This window comes from Balaenoptera ricei, chromosome 5 (assembly GCF_028023285.1).
Source record: "Balaenoptera ricei isolate mBalRic1 chromosome 5, mBalRic1.hap2, whole genome shotgun sequence".
In the NCBI taxonomy this organism is placed as follows: Eukaryota; Metazoa; Chordata; class Mammalia; order Artiodactyla; family Balaenopteridae; genus Balaenoptera; species Balaenoptera ricei.
The window spans coordinates 15,223,653-15,241,012 of NC_082643.1; the positions used below are offsets into that span (position 1 = coordinate 15,223,653).

The window sequence follows — 17,360 nt, forward strand, 5'->3', positions numbered from 1 at the left end:
TACAGTTTTACAGTTTAATAGCTATAGTAATTAAAATAGTGTGGTATGGCCTAGGGTAGCTATAGACTTATGGAACATGATAGAGAATCATATATATAAGGAAATAATGTGTCAGAGGGGACATTGGAGATCAGTGGGGAAAAGTGGACTGTTTGAAAACCTCACTTCATACCACGTATAAAAATCATCTCCAAGTATATCAGAAAGCTAAAGGTAAAATTCAAAAAGTGAAAGTGTTTAGAAGAAAATAATAATAGCTAATGTTCCATGTATTGTTCTAAACACTTTACTAACTCATTTAAATGCCACACAACATGAGATAGGTGCTTTTATTCCCCCTATCCTATAAATGAGGAAGCAGGTTCAGAGAAGTTAAATAATCTGTTTCAGATTACAAAGTAATACACGGTAGAATCTAGATTCAAATCAAGACAGCTTGGTTCTTGTGTCCCTTCCATTAGTAGCTATACAGTACCACATCTCTTAGAGTAGAATGTTTGTATAGCTTAAAGTTAAAAAAAAGTTGCAAAAAACACAGATCATAAAGAAATTATTTTAGAATTTCTTAACAGTAAAATTAATAATAGTTCAACAAAGCAAATAACAAACAAGCAAAAGGATAGCTCACATACTTGTAAAGCATGTTACAAGACATGTTACTGAGAAATATTTAATATCAATTATATATAAAGAATGTCTTCAAAAATGAGAAAAATATAAAATGTCAGAATACACGAACAGGCCATTAACAGAGAAGATGGAAATATAGGAAAAGAAACTGAATAAATAGAGAAATGCAAGTTAAAGTAATTTGAGCTACCAAGTTATATTCAAGAAATAGGCAAAATAACTCTGAGGTTATCAAGTCTAGGCAAGGATGTGGAGAAATGGAAACCTTAACCACTGTTAGTTGGAACCTAAGTTGTTTCTACCATATGAAAATTCATATACGATTTTTAGGTCTAAATAGTAATTATATAGAAATATTCATAAGGTTAAGCAACAGTTTCTTAGATATGATGCCAAAAGCACAAGCAACAAAAAAATAAAAAAGTGGATCATCAAATAAAAATACATCATCAAGAAAGTTAAAAAAGAGCCCACAGAATGGGAGAATACATTTGCAAATCATATATCTGATAATAGACTTGAATCCAGATATATAAAGAACTCTTAAAAATCAATAATAAAAAGATAACCCCTTTTAAAAATGGGCAAGGATTTGGACAGACATTTCTCCAAAGAATATATACAGGTGACCAGTGATCGTACGAAAAGGTGCTCAACATCATTAGCTATCAGTAAAATTCATATCTAAACCAAGAGATACTAGTTGACCCACTAGCATGGCTACAATCAAAAAGATAATAACGAGTGTTGGTAAGGATGTGGGGGAGTTGAAACCCTCATACACTACTTCTGGAAATAATGGTGTAGCCACTTTGGAAAACAGTCTGGCAGTTCCTAACACTGTTAAGCGTTCAGTTACCATATGCCCCAGAAGTTTCACTCCTGGGTGTCCACCCAAGAGAAATGAGAACCTAATGTCCCCAAAACACTTGTACACACATGTTCACAGCAGCGTTACTCATAATAGCCAATAAGTGGAAAAAACCCAAATGTCCACCAGCTGATGAATGGATAAACAAAATGTTGTATATCTATATAATAGAACATTCTTTGGCAATAAAAAGGAATGAAGGACTGATACTTGCTATAACATGAATAAACTTTGAAAGCAGTATGCTTCATGAAAGAAGCCAGATGCAATGACCACATGTCTTATTCCATTTATGTGAAAAGTCTGGAAGGTAAAACTATGCAGACAGAAAGCAGATCAGTAGCCCCAAGTTGCCAGGGGTGGGAGGCTGTGGGCAGGAATGGGGAGCGACTACTAGGGTTATGGGGCTTGTTTGGGGGGTTATGAAAATGTTCTGAAATTACATTATGATATGATTGCAAAACTCTGTACATATACTAAAAAGGATTGAAGTGAACACGTTAAATGGGTCAATTTTGTGGCATGTGAATTATATGTCTATAAAGCTCCTAAAATATTAATAGGAGTAGATAAGTAGCCAATTTAGGATAGTGGGGAATATGGGAGGAGAAGGGATTGGTCCTCATTTGGCTTCATTCTATAATATTTTGTTCCTTAATGATAAAAAAAATCCCTTAAGACTTTATAAAAAAGAGTTGTGAGAACCTAGTATTCTCTTTTTTTGGTATATTTGTAGAATTTTATATAATACAAGATATAACCAAAAACAAAATTGAGTACATATGCACACCCCTATCCCCCTTTCAGCTAGAAAGCATTGTGGGTTTTCCTTTCCTCTAATAATTGAAGACTTTGATTCCAGAAAACGTTCTCTACAAATGAAATACTGAATTCGGGCTCCTGTATTGACTGCTATTTGCTTTTTCTGCTATCAATTATAATAGTATTTTACTTCTGAAGTCAGAATTTTAGTGAGGCAGCTTTGTTATTTTATTAGTTGGTTTATGAGAAAAGTTCCTTGTGATTAAGAGTTACCACTAGTTCTGGTTAAAATCAGATCATTTTTCCTTTGTTAAAAATTTAGCAGAGTAGCCCACCTGCAACCCTGCTTGTTCAATTAAGGGGAAAAGATATCTTCTTGGGACAGCTGCTGTTCATAATTCTGCATCTGGGCCTTGTGGGAATCTGTTAATTTGCCTATGGATCTTTATCATGAACTCTCCCTATACCGATTAAAAGATTGTCTTGGGGACAGAGAGCATGGCTATAGGCTCGGAAGGCTCTTTCCTGAATCAGAGACACCCACTGCTTTTCTACTTGTTATTATAGCAGAAATGCCTTTCCTGTAGAGTAGTTGGGAAATTGCCCGCACTGACAAGCCCTTGTCAGATAGAAGAAGCTCATAGTCATAATAAAAACATTTTTTCCCCAGAATATTGTTTCATGCTTCTCCCACTCAGGGCCATGGCCATCATCAGGACGGGAAAATGACCCCAGGGCCTTGAGATTTGTACACCAGAGTATGAGTAACAAGCGATGCTAAAGCTGATTCAGGGTCAGCTGGACTGTGGTTGTGACAGCATTCAAATACAGTTGCCCCGCAGAGTACAGGTTAAGTAAGGGTTCTTTCATTTAACTCTAGAACCTATAAACGTAAAGTGATTGGAATAGTTCACACAAAATCAGAGGATGAGAAAATGTGTAGAGCCAGAAGTTGGTGTGGGGAGCTGAATGGCCCCCCAAAGCTAGATTGTTACTAGATAGTGGTTTTCAAATTGTGGTCCCTGCATCAGCATGACATGGGAACCTGTTGGAAATATACATTCTTGTGTCCCAACCCAGATCTACTGAATCAAAAACTCCAGGGTGTGAGTCCAGAAAACTGAGTTTTAACAAGCCCTCCAGGTGATACTGGTGTGTGGCTAAAGTTTGAGAACTCTGGACTAAATTATGTTGCTTCGTGAGTAAGTTTGAACTTTATCCCACAGGCAATGGAAATTCATGGAAGATTTGTGAGCAGAGTTATGGAATGATTAGTGTTTTAGTTAGAGAGTGGAGTCTTCTGCCATATTTTTCTGGTTAAGGAAGTTTAGTTTAGGAAAATATAAAAATGCCACCACTTCTAGCTATATGATTTAATCCATACATTTCAGAAGTGTATATTAGTTTGTAGTTTCTTACAATTAAATATGAGTTGTTTAAGGACTTAATAGAACTTTGGAAGTTTCAAACTTAAGGGGTTTTTATTCACTATAAATTATAAAATGATGCTTTATTTCATATGCCGTTTTGTTCCCTAAACTTAAAACATTTTGCAGCTTTAATAGGACCTAGGTGTACTCCTAAATCCTGAAAGTATTCTCCAAATAATGTTAGAAAATGTCTGAGGGCATTTCCCAGGTCACTTTACTGGGTAATTTTTTCCCCAAGTATGTTTTGCATTTTAAATGTTTTCATTTTTCCTCTTAATCTTGTTATGCATCAGTAACACATGATGTGTTGGCATCTTCTGGAATAGCACATTTGTTCCAAGTGAAAAGGACTAGGTTCAGAAAATCCAGTCGGCCAAAAAGTTTACCCGACGGAAACCTATATTGAATCTAAAACTAATGTGCTCACATTTTCCATCAGAATTAAAAAGGAATGAAGCCAGGAAAGCCCTATGAGAAATTTGCTGGTCTCTGCCCTGCGTGAACAGCATTAACCACGATTTAGTCCTGTAACTAATAGACAACATGTTGAAAAGATATTTTACCTGTAAGTGTGACATGGGGCTGACTGCACAGATCTGATTATATCACCCCTCTCCTTAAGAGTCTTTTAAGATTTAGGATTCACTACAACGATTTTACTTCCAGATGGTCTTATTTTTATGTTAAATGGAATGTTGGGATTAAAATGCAGTAAGATGGGAGGGGGGAAGCAAGGGGGAGGGATACATTTTAGGATTCACATACACACACTACTAATATATAAAATAGATAAACAATACAGACCTACTGTATAGCACAGGGACCTATGTTCAGTATCTTGTAATAACCTATAATGGAAAAGAATCTGAAAAAAGAAATATATATATGTATGTATATAAACTGAATCACTTTGCTATACACCTGAAACACTGTAAATCAACTATACTTCAGTTAAAAAAAAGAAAATGCAGTACGCGTTTTTACTCTTTAACGACGTAATTCTATAAATATCCTAGAGCATATTATACTCAGATCTTGTCCAAGAGTTAACTGTTTGGGAAAAGGCAGGAGCCTTTTCTGATGGGTGTCAAAATAATTGAATTTTAATTGTTGCCCTGCCACTAAATACTTATGTGACTTTGGACATAATCGTCAGTGTCTCAGAGGATGAGGTGACATACTGAAATAGTTCGTATGAGAAGTTGGTTTGGGGCACAGATACTGTGCTTTTAAAATAAACATAGAATGACTCGGAGAAACCATTCATTTATTCCTTAATTTAACATACTTTAATTATACACCTACTATCTTCCAGTGTTGTAATATGCCCTAAGGGTTCAAGGAAAATACTCCCTGGTCACATCCTTGGAAGGAGGCAGACAAATACAAAGAATACTTTGGGAATAGGTAGGTGTGTATCTGACTTAAAAGGAGGTGTCTATTTCTGCTTTGTAAATAAGATGGTCTATACCAGCTTTTTCAGTTTCCACATATATTCGTTAATATACGAAATTGGTATAGACCATCTTATTTACAAAGCAGAAATAGAGACACAGACGTAGAGATCAAAGGTATGGATACCGAGGGGAAAGAGGGGGGTGGGATGAATTGGGAGATTGGGATTGACATATATATGCTGTTGATACTATGTATAAAATAGATAACTAATGAGAACCTACTGTATAGCACAGGGAACTCTCTCTACTCAGTGCTCTGTGGTGACCTAAATGGGAAGGAAATCCAAAAAAGAGGGGATACACATATACGTATAGCTGATTCACTTTGCTGTACAGTAGAAATTAACACAACATTGTAAAGCATCTATACGCCACTAAAAATTTTTTAAAAAGGAGGTGTCAACCTAGTTGGCAATTAAAGGCTGATAAGGAATTATCTGGGCAAATAAACTAGATAGTAGAGGGACCAACCTGAGCAAAATCCCAGAAAGACCTGAGAGTGTGGTGTAGCCAGAGGACTGAGTTTAGTGTAACTGCAGAATTGGAGGTGAGGGGTAGTGAGTGGCTAATTTGAGATTGTAAGCAGGGGACAGAAGATAAAGTTATGTGTGGACCCAGGATGCAGAAATCCATGACTGGCTTTTAGAAGTCACATAATCATATTTCCCACGGTTTTCCCTTTTGGTTAATGGCAGTTCCATCCTTGTAGTTGATTAGGACAAAGCCCTTGGCATTATCCTTATCTCTTCTTTACCTCTCACATAGTACATATAGTCCATTAGAGAATTATTCCAACACTGTCTATGTTGGGCCCCCATGTACTCCACTTCAGAATCCTCATGTCACAGGTGCAGCAAACAGTTCCATGAAGGCTTTGCCCCGCTTTGCGTAGATGGAACCGGATACTCTCTTACCTCTTGGCCTCTTGCCTTGCGGCCTCCTTGATGCATCATGTGGAGCTCTGGCAGGAAGTCTGCTCACGCGCAACTTGCAAGGAAGGGCCAGACATGACCAGTGCGGGTTCGGAGCTGAGGCAGGATGGAGATACTGAGGCTCAGGTCATGATACCTCTAGTGGAGTGAGCTAGATAACTCATTCCTCAAATTGCCACTTTTTTTCTTCCCTGTTTCACAGCCCTGGTCATGCACTCCTGATTCTTGAGACGACATTCCCAGTAAACTACCTGTTTGCAAGGAGTTGTCTTAGGCTCTACTTTCCTGGAAATTCAGGTTATGACAGTCAGTACCTTCAAAACCCATCTTGAATCTGACCACTTCTCGTCACCTCCACACTGCCAGCCATGTTCCAGCCACAGTCAGTGCCTGCCTGAATTACCGTTACCGTCTACTAACTGCTCTCCGCTTTTATTTTTGTCCTTTATAGTCTATCCTTGGCACAGCGACCAGAGGAGGAGTTCCCACAAGGCCCTCTAGGATCTGTCCCTCTTTCTTCTCCAACCTCACCTCCTCCTACTGTCCTCTTGCTGGACAAACTGGTGCCTGTTGGTCCTCAAGGCCTCCAGGTACACGTTCCCCTCAGGACTCTTGCCTGCTCTTTCTTCTGTCTGAACGCTTCCATTCCACAGCTCACTCTCCTCACCTTTCCCTTCCCAGAAATGACTTCCGCAGTGAGGAAATTCTGACCTCCTCTTTAAAATAACAGCCACTCACAACATCTTCTGTCTCCCTTCCCTGCTTTATTTCTCTCCATTGCACTTAACATAATTAATATGCTTCCATGTTTATTTTGCTTCTTATCTCTTTTCTCCAGTAACTGTAAGCTTTGTCAGGCAGGGAATTGTGTCTTTTTCTTTCCACTGCTACATCCTTGGACCTGCAACAGAGCCTGGTACCTGGTAGGTGCCCCCCAAATAATTTTTGAGTTAAGCAAGTAAATGAACGTGTATTTTAGAAAATGTAATTATGGGTATGGTATAAGATGGTTGGAGGAAGGTAGGGCTAGAGAGCAGAGATTAGGAGCCTATTGCAGACAAGCAGGTAAGAAATGATGAGGGCTACATTTAGCATCTTTTAACAGTATCAGTAGAGAGTTAAGGAATGATTACAGAAAAATTTAGAAGATTAAAATGATTGTGTTGTTGATGGATTGAGTATAATGGATATGAAAGAGGGAGACATCTAGGAAGATTCTCAGCTTTCTCTTTGGCAGCTGGGTAGATGGTGGGCATGTTCATCAGAGAGACACTGAAGACAGGGCACGTGTAGAAAGAACAAGGATAGGCTGGAGAGTTTTCAGGAAGGAGGAGGGAAAACATATTTAAATATGTTGAGTTTGGTGTATCAGCAAGACCTCTTAGCATGAAATGATAGAGACCCCATAGTTAGTTGAATATAGAGGACTAGAGCTTAGAAAAGGTTACTTGGGGGTTGACTAGTGCCTAGTAAGGGAATTGTGCCCTGAGGTAGGCCTTACAAATATCAAACAAGGAAAAAACCATGTATTACTCCATGTTCCCATAGGACCATAGTGATTCTTAACTGTTGCCACTCTTTCTTTCCTAGACTCTTTTTTAAAAGTTCGAAAGAGAAAACCTTGAAAAAGAGAAAAGAAAAAAAAAGTCTGATTCATTTTTGTTGGTACATTTTGAAAGAATGAAAAAGGCATTTATCTTAGGATGAAGTGTCTAAGTACCTCTAGAGTACAAAGAATTTACCTTTAGCTTGCCCTGGCTAGCCTCAAACTCTACATTTTACTTTCACAGCCATCTTCTTTTATTGAAAACATGTTGAAGTACATTTTTTTTTCTTTAGTCACCAGAAATGAGTACGTTCTTTAGTAAAACATCCAGAATGCATACAATGAAAAATGTCTAAATGTTTCAAGTAATATTTCTGGTATATATATATATATATATCTGTTTAGTAATATAAATTTTAAGTGATTGTGTTCTCCACCAACATATTTTTCATGTATTTTGAAGCTTAGATTTTTGCCAGTAGCTTTCATACCTCTGGTGATTTTTATTACCTTATTTAGTAGAGGAGAATTGAGCATCTTGAACTGGTCTTCAACCTAGACATTTATTTAACAATTTGATTTCTCAAGGGGCAACACTGTTGGAAGAGATTACTATGTACAAATCTCTGAGCCAATAGAGGATAGAGATGGGAAAGATACTGCCAAGGAAATTTATAGAAGCAAAACCAAAATCACTCTTTCTGAGCTGTGATCATCTCGTAGTTGGTGAGTGCACCTTAGCTTTGGATGAAACCTTTGACTTGTTATTTGAATTCAGTCCTTGCCGTTTGATCTCATGTTGGCACTTTACATTTCACTAAGACTATGAATGATGTCATAGTCTTAGCTAGCATTGAGCACCGAGACATTAGGGGCTACACTGCCTGAATTGCCGTGAATAGAGCATGGATTCTGAATACATACATGAGATCTAAACTATATTGCTGACAGTGAAATTATAACTTTTTATTAGATGGAAGAAATTCTAAGAACCACGATTCAAGAGCCCAAGGTAATTCAGATTTAATTAAAAGAACCTTTTATATTTACTTAAAAGAAGCTTGGGTATTTTAGGCAACTTTGAAAAACCAAGAATAACTGAATTAGGGTTCTCCATAGGAATAGAAGCAATAGGAAATGTATGTACACGTATCTTTTTTTCATAAGGAACTGGCTCACCTGATTAAGGAGGCTGACAAGTCCTTAGACCTGTAGTCAGCAAGCTGGAGACTCAGTAGAGCAAATGGTGTAGTTCCAGTTCAGAGGTCAGCGGGTTCAAGACCCCAGAAGAGCTGATGTTTCAATTGGAGTCTGAAGGCAAGAAAAATGTAATGTCCCAGCTTGAAGGCATCAGGCAGGAGGAATCCCCTCTTATTTGGGGGAGAGTCAGCCTTTTAGTCCTGTTCAGACCTTGAACTGATTAGATGGGTCCATTTGCATTAGGGAGGGCAACCTGCTTTATGCAGTCCGTCAACGGAAATGCCAAACTCATCCCAGACACCCTCACAGAAATACCAGAATGATGCTTCACCAAATATCTGGGTACCCACGAACCAGTCACGTTGGCACGTAAAATTAATCATCACAATTTTAAAATCAATTCAAATTCATTCAGTTAATAAGCATTTTAGGCATTGCTCTGTAGATTTAGCAGAGAGTAAGACATTTTGAGTATCTAAAGAGGTAGAGAACAGATGTCAGGTAATGCTTATTAATAAGACCAAAATAAAGTAATATAAAATCAAGAAAAAAATACGAGTTTTTAGCGTTTACGTCCTTCACCGAGACATTTTTCATGTATATTGACGCTAAATACATGGGACTAAAAACTGAGTTTTTTATTCTGAACTTTAAATTATTAAACAGACATTTAGAAAAGCATATACTTCCTTTTTCATTTTTATTCTTTTTTTAATTTGTTTACATCACAATACATATTCATCTGGAAGGTGGTAGCATAATGATAATGAACCAATAACAACTTAGTCTGTTAAAAAAATTACTAACAGTATATCTAGTGGATACCACAGGGAAAAATTTCCTTCAGCATTTTTTGCCCCCGAGTTGTATTATTCTATGCCTGCATCATATTTGTGGCCCACTGTTTTGTGTCACGTGTTTCTGAATTCAGGTAGTATAAAATGTTTCTGTGCTTACTGGACATTGTAGGTAAACAGAGTTCTGATTTTATTTTTTAATTTGAAAAGAATGAGAGTATTTATAAACATAATATATAATTATTTAGCCACAAAGCATAGCTTATTAAATAGTCATTACAGATGTGCCCCCTCTCCCCACCTCACCTGCCCCCAGTTCAATCCAAACTTTAGGAAGTGAAAAATACAAAGTACCCGTGGAAATGATTTTAAGAATTTAATAACTATTTGAATTATTTACATATTTTAGAGTCAAATACAAAACAAAAATTATCTGATTATTTTTTAATAAAATTTTTTTTTAAATTTAAATGAATTAGGATTCTGTGTTTGGCTCATTTGGGAAATGGTAGAACTAGGGACTCCATTAAATAAGCATATTCATTTTCTCAATATTTATGTCTCATTTTCTCCAAATTTAACTGATGTATCTTTTATTTCTGGTTACGTGATAACGACAAGTTGGTTACTTTCACAATTGAGAGACTTTTGGGAGGTGTCTTTATAGAAACTTATACGTTTATCTCTCTTGGTTGAAGGGACAAAAGTTTTAAGAGAAAAGGGAAGAAAATCATTGCTGTACATCTGAAAATAGCAAACATTTCCCCCTTTCTTACAGTTACCTTTTTTCAGACTGATTCAGTGAATCAGATGTTGTGGGTTTTGGAGAGATTTGTTCTCATGGAGTTAATGTTTGACTTGCCAGGCGGTTTGCATTTCCTAGGCTGACCTTGGGAACACCGGCATGGCCATGATATCTTGTGAACATCTCCCACCTTTGGGCAACAAGGAAGTATTTGAGGCTATGGCTTCGTCAGGAGAAGTCAATCTGTATGATAATATTCCCTGACAGCTGTGTAGGATAGATGTAAAATGCAATACTTTGGGAATGCTTTCTTTGAAGACTCAAATCCAGTGTGAAAACTTTTTTTTTATGAAAAAGGTTTGTGGCACTTTCATAATAGCTGGGCCTGCCCTGTTGATTTAGATCAAAATCACTTCCTCCCAACATCATAACCATTTTACTGTTCAGTGGTGCAGAAGGCATCATAAAGAGTTAGTGAAATGTTTTGGATCATTTAGAATTGGATGAGTGATGAAAATGAAAATATCTCCAACAGAGGTGGTACTGTGGAGGACTTCTCATAAAGGCAAAAATAAAAGTATCTCCGCATTAAGAATTTTCTTAAGTATTCTAATGATATGAACCATTTGGATAAACATCTAATACAATACTGAACCTTTACAATTCCACTTAGACTTTCATCATGCCTACTCTCCTTTGGAGTCTTAATAACTGTTTTCTCTTCCAGCTTTTAGGGCAAGGAAACACAACTTCTCTTAATGTTTCATGAATATTTATGAAGTCCTTTGACAATTAAGGGCTCATTAAAATTCACTTCAAAAGAAAAGAGATTCAAAACACTTGGAAGCCCCGAGCAGAAAGTGGTGGCAAGTAGAAACTTACATCTTTCTCCTTCCTTGTAAGTCAGAAACACTCTGCAAGTGAACTAAGAGTCTTCTAAAAATGATTCCAGGTAGCAGTTTAAATATAATAGATGTATTTGATTATTACATGGTGACTTTAACTTTGCATTGACTGTTGTTTCTGTGAGTGGTTTTTTCTGTAGATACTAGGAAATCCTGCTTTTATATGGCATACTTGAATGGGAAGGAGATCCGGTGTTGTTTGGAGTCAGACTTATTGTTTAAATCTCAGTTTCAACTCTGTCTTGTTCTATGACCTTGAGCAAGTTCTCAGTGCCTCAGTTTCTGTATTGTAATATGGGGGAAATAACACTCTAGGACTCGTAAGTTTGTTGGCAGAAGCAACTGAGTTATTGCATGAAAAACATGGAGAATGTGCCTGGCACACTGCTTTTCTGTTTTGAGAAATCTTTGCTTTCAATTTGGAAAGATCTTTGTTTTCCCCTGGCTGAGGTGGTGCAAAGGAACAGTCAGTGAATCCTCAGTTCTTATGGGTAGCATTTTAGCTTCCTTTTTCATTTCAGTTTCTCTCCATTCTTTCTCCCCAGGGCCCCAGGCCTCTGTGCCCTGCCACTTACAGCTACTTTTGACTGCAGCTGTCTCTTGGTCCAAATATGTCACACACAATATAGGGATGCATAAATATATATTCAGTCACTTTCAAAAGCTCAGTCTTTTATGAATGAGAAATTGCCAGAGTTAACAAGGTATTTTGAAATGAGAGCAATTATACCATTTTTGCTGTTATTTCATGTAAATCATTGTTATTTGGTAATGGAACTTAAGAAATACTTGGCCATGAAATCAGATGATGGCCCAGAAAGTTACATGCCTACTCATCATTATTTTAAATTTGAAATAGAAGTATGTATTGGGATGAGTAGAAAAGTACTAAAGCATCCATCCACATATTTCTCTATCAGTACAAGACTTAACATTTGCAGAAGTAAGCACTGACCTGGAAACCAAAAATTTGTATTCTACTGATAAATGTATTCCTCTAAAGAACATCTCATTTATTTGTAAGTAATCTACCACCCTGCTTTACACACTATAGGTCATAAGATTAAATTTGTCTTTGTAAAGTGCTGAGTTGCTGTTATTTAACTCAGACCTTATCTTTAAGACAAGCCTCATAAATTGAATAATAATTAGTCATAGTTTCCATTGGAATTTTTACTGCTTTCACCATCTGCTCTTCTTAGTCTCTGAGAAGACCTATGCAAGACGTTGGATCTGTTTTACAGTAACTGAGTAGACTTTCACTTGTAATAATTATTTTCTGTTGGAAAAGTGATTGCTGTATTTATGATGTTTGAGAAGTGAAACTGCCAGATGTGGTTGTTGTTAAGTTTGCCTTTATAGTTCTTAGCTATCCAGTCCTCATTTTGGAGTGGAAACTCTCTAAAGAACACACTAAATATTTGTGCTTTTTCCAGATAGGCACTCTGTACGTTACTACCGCTCAGTCTGCTTGTGGGCGCACGCTATAATACGGCTGCTGTCTCACAGCCCAGTGTGGTCTATAGCTTCCTTCTCCCATAAAGTCACTATTACAACCCTGAGGTAGATGCCAAGAGCTAAAGGATCAAAGTTGTAAAGTTGTCTAATGCAAAGAGAGAAAGAAGAGGAGACCCAGATGTTGAACTGTGAATGTCCTATAACTGTAAAACAGGCTTAATTTTTTTGTATGATTGGCAAGAATGTTCAGAAAGCATGCAAAAAAAGAGATCCCAAATTGTATGGAGAAGTGGTAAAGTCCCGTGAATAATCTTGTCTCTTCCCAGGAGTCCTACGTTGATTTATAACCTTCATTTCACTGTATGTGTAGTAAAATTTCAGGATGAACTGGTACTTTGCTTGGAGGGATGAGCTTATTTTGTGCTCTGCAGGAATCCATTATGAAAATGTGTATATATTTGCCCTTGTAAAACTACTTAGAAAAGTTACACAATCTTGGTTTTTAAAAAAATGTTTTTATACTTAAAAGCTTAAATGTCTTTCCTTCAAAAATTTACAAATGCTAAAATCAGAGTTGGATGAGGATGTGAGCTAGTTAACATCAAACAATGAATTTCTTCGGTCACAAATTTCAGCTATTAATAGTATACAAATTGTTCACACTTATATGGGGAAGACTCCTTAAAGTAAATATTTTACTGCTCTAAAATTTTTTATACATATGAATGGATAAATACTGTTGTCCTCCTTTTACAGATGAGGAAATTGAGGTTCGTGGGGACTAAGTAAATTGTCTGAGGACACACAGCTAATTATTCAAATTAACAATCAGTTGGGTGACTCACAGGTAAAAAAACTGTACTACTTGCAATCAGGAGGTGATAGTTGATAGGCCGGAATATGTGTGCAACTAACTGTTCTTCAAGGTAGAGTAAAATGTATAACCTGGCAAAGTTTCATGAGAAATCAAAAAAGATGCATATATTTCTGATTGAGAAATGTAACATAGTTGGTAGAAATGGAGGCTGTTATAGGCTGAAAGAATATTATGAGCAAAGGCATGGGAATATGAAAAAAACATGATGCATATGATAAGTATGGACCCGGAGCAGACCGTGGTAGGAGATGAAGCTGGAAAGGTAGGTTGGGTCAATTGATGAAGTGCCTTGAATGCCTTCCTAAGAACTTTAGAATTAGAACTTTTTGTTTATTTTGCTTAAGCTTTTTGGTTTTGCAAGTTAATGCATGTGTGTTGTTATTTTTAGAAGGCACCAGTGAAAATAAAGGATCACAGATGTGGGAGAAAGATCAGAGATTTAATTAAAGCAGTTATATGGAGTAGCGAAAATCTCAGCTCAGTCTTAAGACCTTATACCTGAGCCTCAGTCATTTATAAAAATGGGAATAATTGTACCTCCCTTGCTGGCTGTGGTAAGAATTATATGAAAATGTGTGAAAGCTCTTAGAACAGTGTTTCACCTGTAGCAAGTACTCCGTAGTTTTCTTTATTTCATTTGTGGATCATTTCAGCAATTGTTATTTACTTCCCTGAAGCGTACAAACCACATTGTGATAGCCTTTGTATACCGTAAAGGGTGAATTGACAAGCCACTTTCTATATGCAATTTTTAGATTGTCTTCATACCTTTTAAAATGAGTGGCCATGTTACCTCTATATTCTCTTAATTGTCTTCTTGTTAATAACATAGGACATTAGAATCTGGTGAAGTTATATAACTGGCTGTATATGATTATATATATCAGTAGAAGAGCTGAGGTACATGATAAATATAGGCCAGTTTAAAAATTTCATTAACACTTTATGTGGATGTTATATAGAATGCATATATGTATAATTTCTGAATCTGTTTAACACACACATATATGTTCATGTAGCTTGCAAAGTGTAAGATGCCCTGAAGACATAAAATATTGTTAAAAAGTAGTAGCTAATGCTATATAGCAAGTTGGTAACAACTTTACAGTGAATTGAATATGGCATACAAGGCATGCCATTTTTAAGATACACTTATGTAAAGTGCTCTGAAGGCAAAGTTGATAGGACATAATAAACAACTCTAAATATGAGTAAGTAATATTGGTATACTTCATGTGTTGCATAATATTCTATAGTTTTGTTTCTTTGAACAATGCCACATTTATTTATCACCACTAGCAGGAACCATGATAATGGAAATACCACGTGTTTTCTTCCAAATAGTGACATCAGTTTAAAAAACAAATTAGAAAGTGGTTAAAATTGATTGAAAATTGGAAATATGAATTAGTACCAGTAAGTAGGTAATACCAGTGATAAATCATAGAAAACAGATGTGTGTGTACATTTTTTCCTTGCATTTTTTTTCTTCTTTATACATTTTTAAAGGTTACTTTCCATTTACAGTTATTACAAAATATTGGCTATATTCACTGTGTTGTACCTCCTTGAGCCTATCTTATACCCAGTTATTTGTACCTCTCACTCCCCCACCCCTATATTGCCCCTCCCCCCCCCCCCCACTGGTAACCATTGGTTTGTTCTCTGTATCTGTGAGTCTGCTTCTTTTTTGTTATATTCACTGGTTCTATTTTTTAGATTCCACATATGTGATATCATATAGTGTTTGTCTTTCTCTGTGTGACTTATTTCCCTTAGCATAATGCCCTCCAAGTCCATCCATGTTGCTCCAAATGGCAAAATTTTGTTCTTTTTTATGGTTGAGTAGTATTCCATTGTATGTATAGCACATACATACGTGTACCTTCTTTATCCATTCATCTATTGATGGACACTTAGGTTGCTTCCATATCTTGGCAATTGTAAATAGTGCTGCTATGAACATTAGGGTGAATGTATCTTTTCAAATTAGTGTTTTTGTGTCTGTTTTTTGGATATATACCCAGGAGTGGAATTGCTGGGTCATGTGATGGTTCTATTTTTAGTTTTTTGAGAAACCTCCATACTGTTTTCTACAGTGACTGCACCCATTTAGTTTCCCACCGACGGTGTACAAGGGTTCCCTTTTTTCCGTATCTTAGCCAACATTTGTTATTTGTGTTCTTTTTGATAGCCATTCTGACAGGTGTGAGGTGATACCTCATTGTGGTTTTGATTTGCATTTCCCTGCTGAGCACCTTTTCACCTGTTTGCCATCTGCATTTCGTCCTTGGAAAAGTGTCTATTCAATTCTCCTGCCCATTTTTTAATTGAATTTTTTTTTTGATGTTGAGTTGTTTATATATGTTGGATATTAATCCCTTATCGGTCATATCATTTGGAAATATTTTCTCCCATTCAGTAAGTTGTCTTTTTGTATTGTCAATGGTTTCCTTTGCTGTGCAGAAGCTTTTAAGTTTAATTAGGTCCCGTTGGTTTATTTTTGCTTTGATTTCCTTTAGGAAACGGATTCAAAAAGTTATTGCCATGAATTATGTCAAAGAGTGTTTGCCTCTGTTTTCCTCTAAGAGTTTTACAGTATGCGGTCTTACATTTAGGTCTTTAATACATTTAACTGCTCTATATCTTTAAATTGGTTCTGGATTCTGGTAGTCACTTATATAGTTGGAGTGAGAGATGTATCCTTTTGTCTGTTACAAACCTCACAGTCTTTACAATCAAGTTTTAATCCATAGATTTCTGAAAGATGAAGGGAACTAACATTTATTGGGCATTAACTCTATCTCCGTCGCAGGGTCTATGTTAAGTTCTCTATATAGTACTTCATTTAACCTTAGCAATAACCATGAGACAAGTAGACACGATTATTCTTATTTTCAAAATGGAGAAATGGAAGTCTAGAGAAATGAATGGGTTTTTCCAAAGGCATACAGCTAATTAGCCAAGCAGGTCGTGTTCTCTAGCCCTGTGTTCCCTTCTGTTAATGCTGTCCAGGTTACACTGGCATTAGAGACAATGTTCAGAACCTTCCTTTTACACCCAGGTTCCAATGTTTCAGTCCTTAGTAACCTAAAACATAATTTAATTGAATTGGCTCTGTCAAAGTGGGGTCAAAGTCTATCTTTCTTGAGTTTGAAAATTATATGTATAGGGGACAGAAGGAGTGTCAGAAAAATCTAGCTGCATTTTTGCATTTTGTTTTCAATTTTAAAAAGTGAAGATTTTACCAAATAGCAATCATAGTAGAACACAGACACACACTCCCGTTTCTGAAATAACATCATAAATCATAGATATATGTGAGATAACATTGTTTGTACCTTCTCTCACATTAGATGATCCTTGAAACCTTCATAATAGGAACGTTGTTCCACATACCAAATCAACTGTATGTCTGCCAAGTGCCAGACACTATCCTAGATGCTGAGGTTTGTGGTTAACTAGAGATATAACTCTTAATCTCATGCAGTTTATACTCTAAATATTCTACATATTTCACCTGAGTGTGAAATAATAGCACATTTAAGAACTCACGTGAGAAAGATGCTCTGCGCTTTCCCATATAATATTTTTGGTGGGAAAAAAGATCTCAGTGTTTACAACCCTTGGATGATATAAAATCTGACTTTTCTTAATTCAGAATTGGCTGTTTTCTGTAGCATGAAGGAAAAACTGCCCTGTGTTTGGAAATCAAGAGACTTAAACTATGTTCAAATCAAGACATAAACA

The 17,360-nt window shown here is 36.4% G+C and overlaps 1 protein-coding gene across 11 annotated transcripts in view; it reads left to right on the top strand.

The window, feature by feature from the left end:
• Positions 1-17,360, top strand: part of BMPR1B (bone morphogenetic protein receptor type 1B) — a 458,884-nt gene that overhangs the window by 371,841 nt on the left and 69,683 nt on the right. Inside the window, exon 1 of one of the 11 annotated variants that reach the window (XM_059922435.1) lies at positions 11,303-11,322. The exons of the other annotated variants lie outside the window; for them this stretch is intronic. Within the exon in view, the coding sequence (XP_059778418.1) occupies positions 11,313-11,322 (10 nt within the window). The 5' untranslated portion in view covers positions 11,303-11,312. Of the gene's footprint in view, positions 1-11,302; positions 11,323-17,360 lie in introns of those variants that run through there. 11 annotated transcript variants of the gene reach the window in all.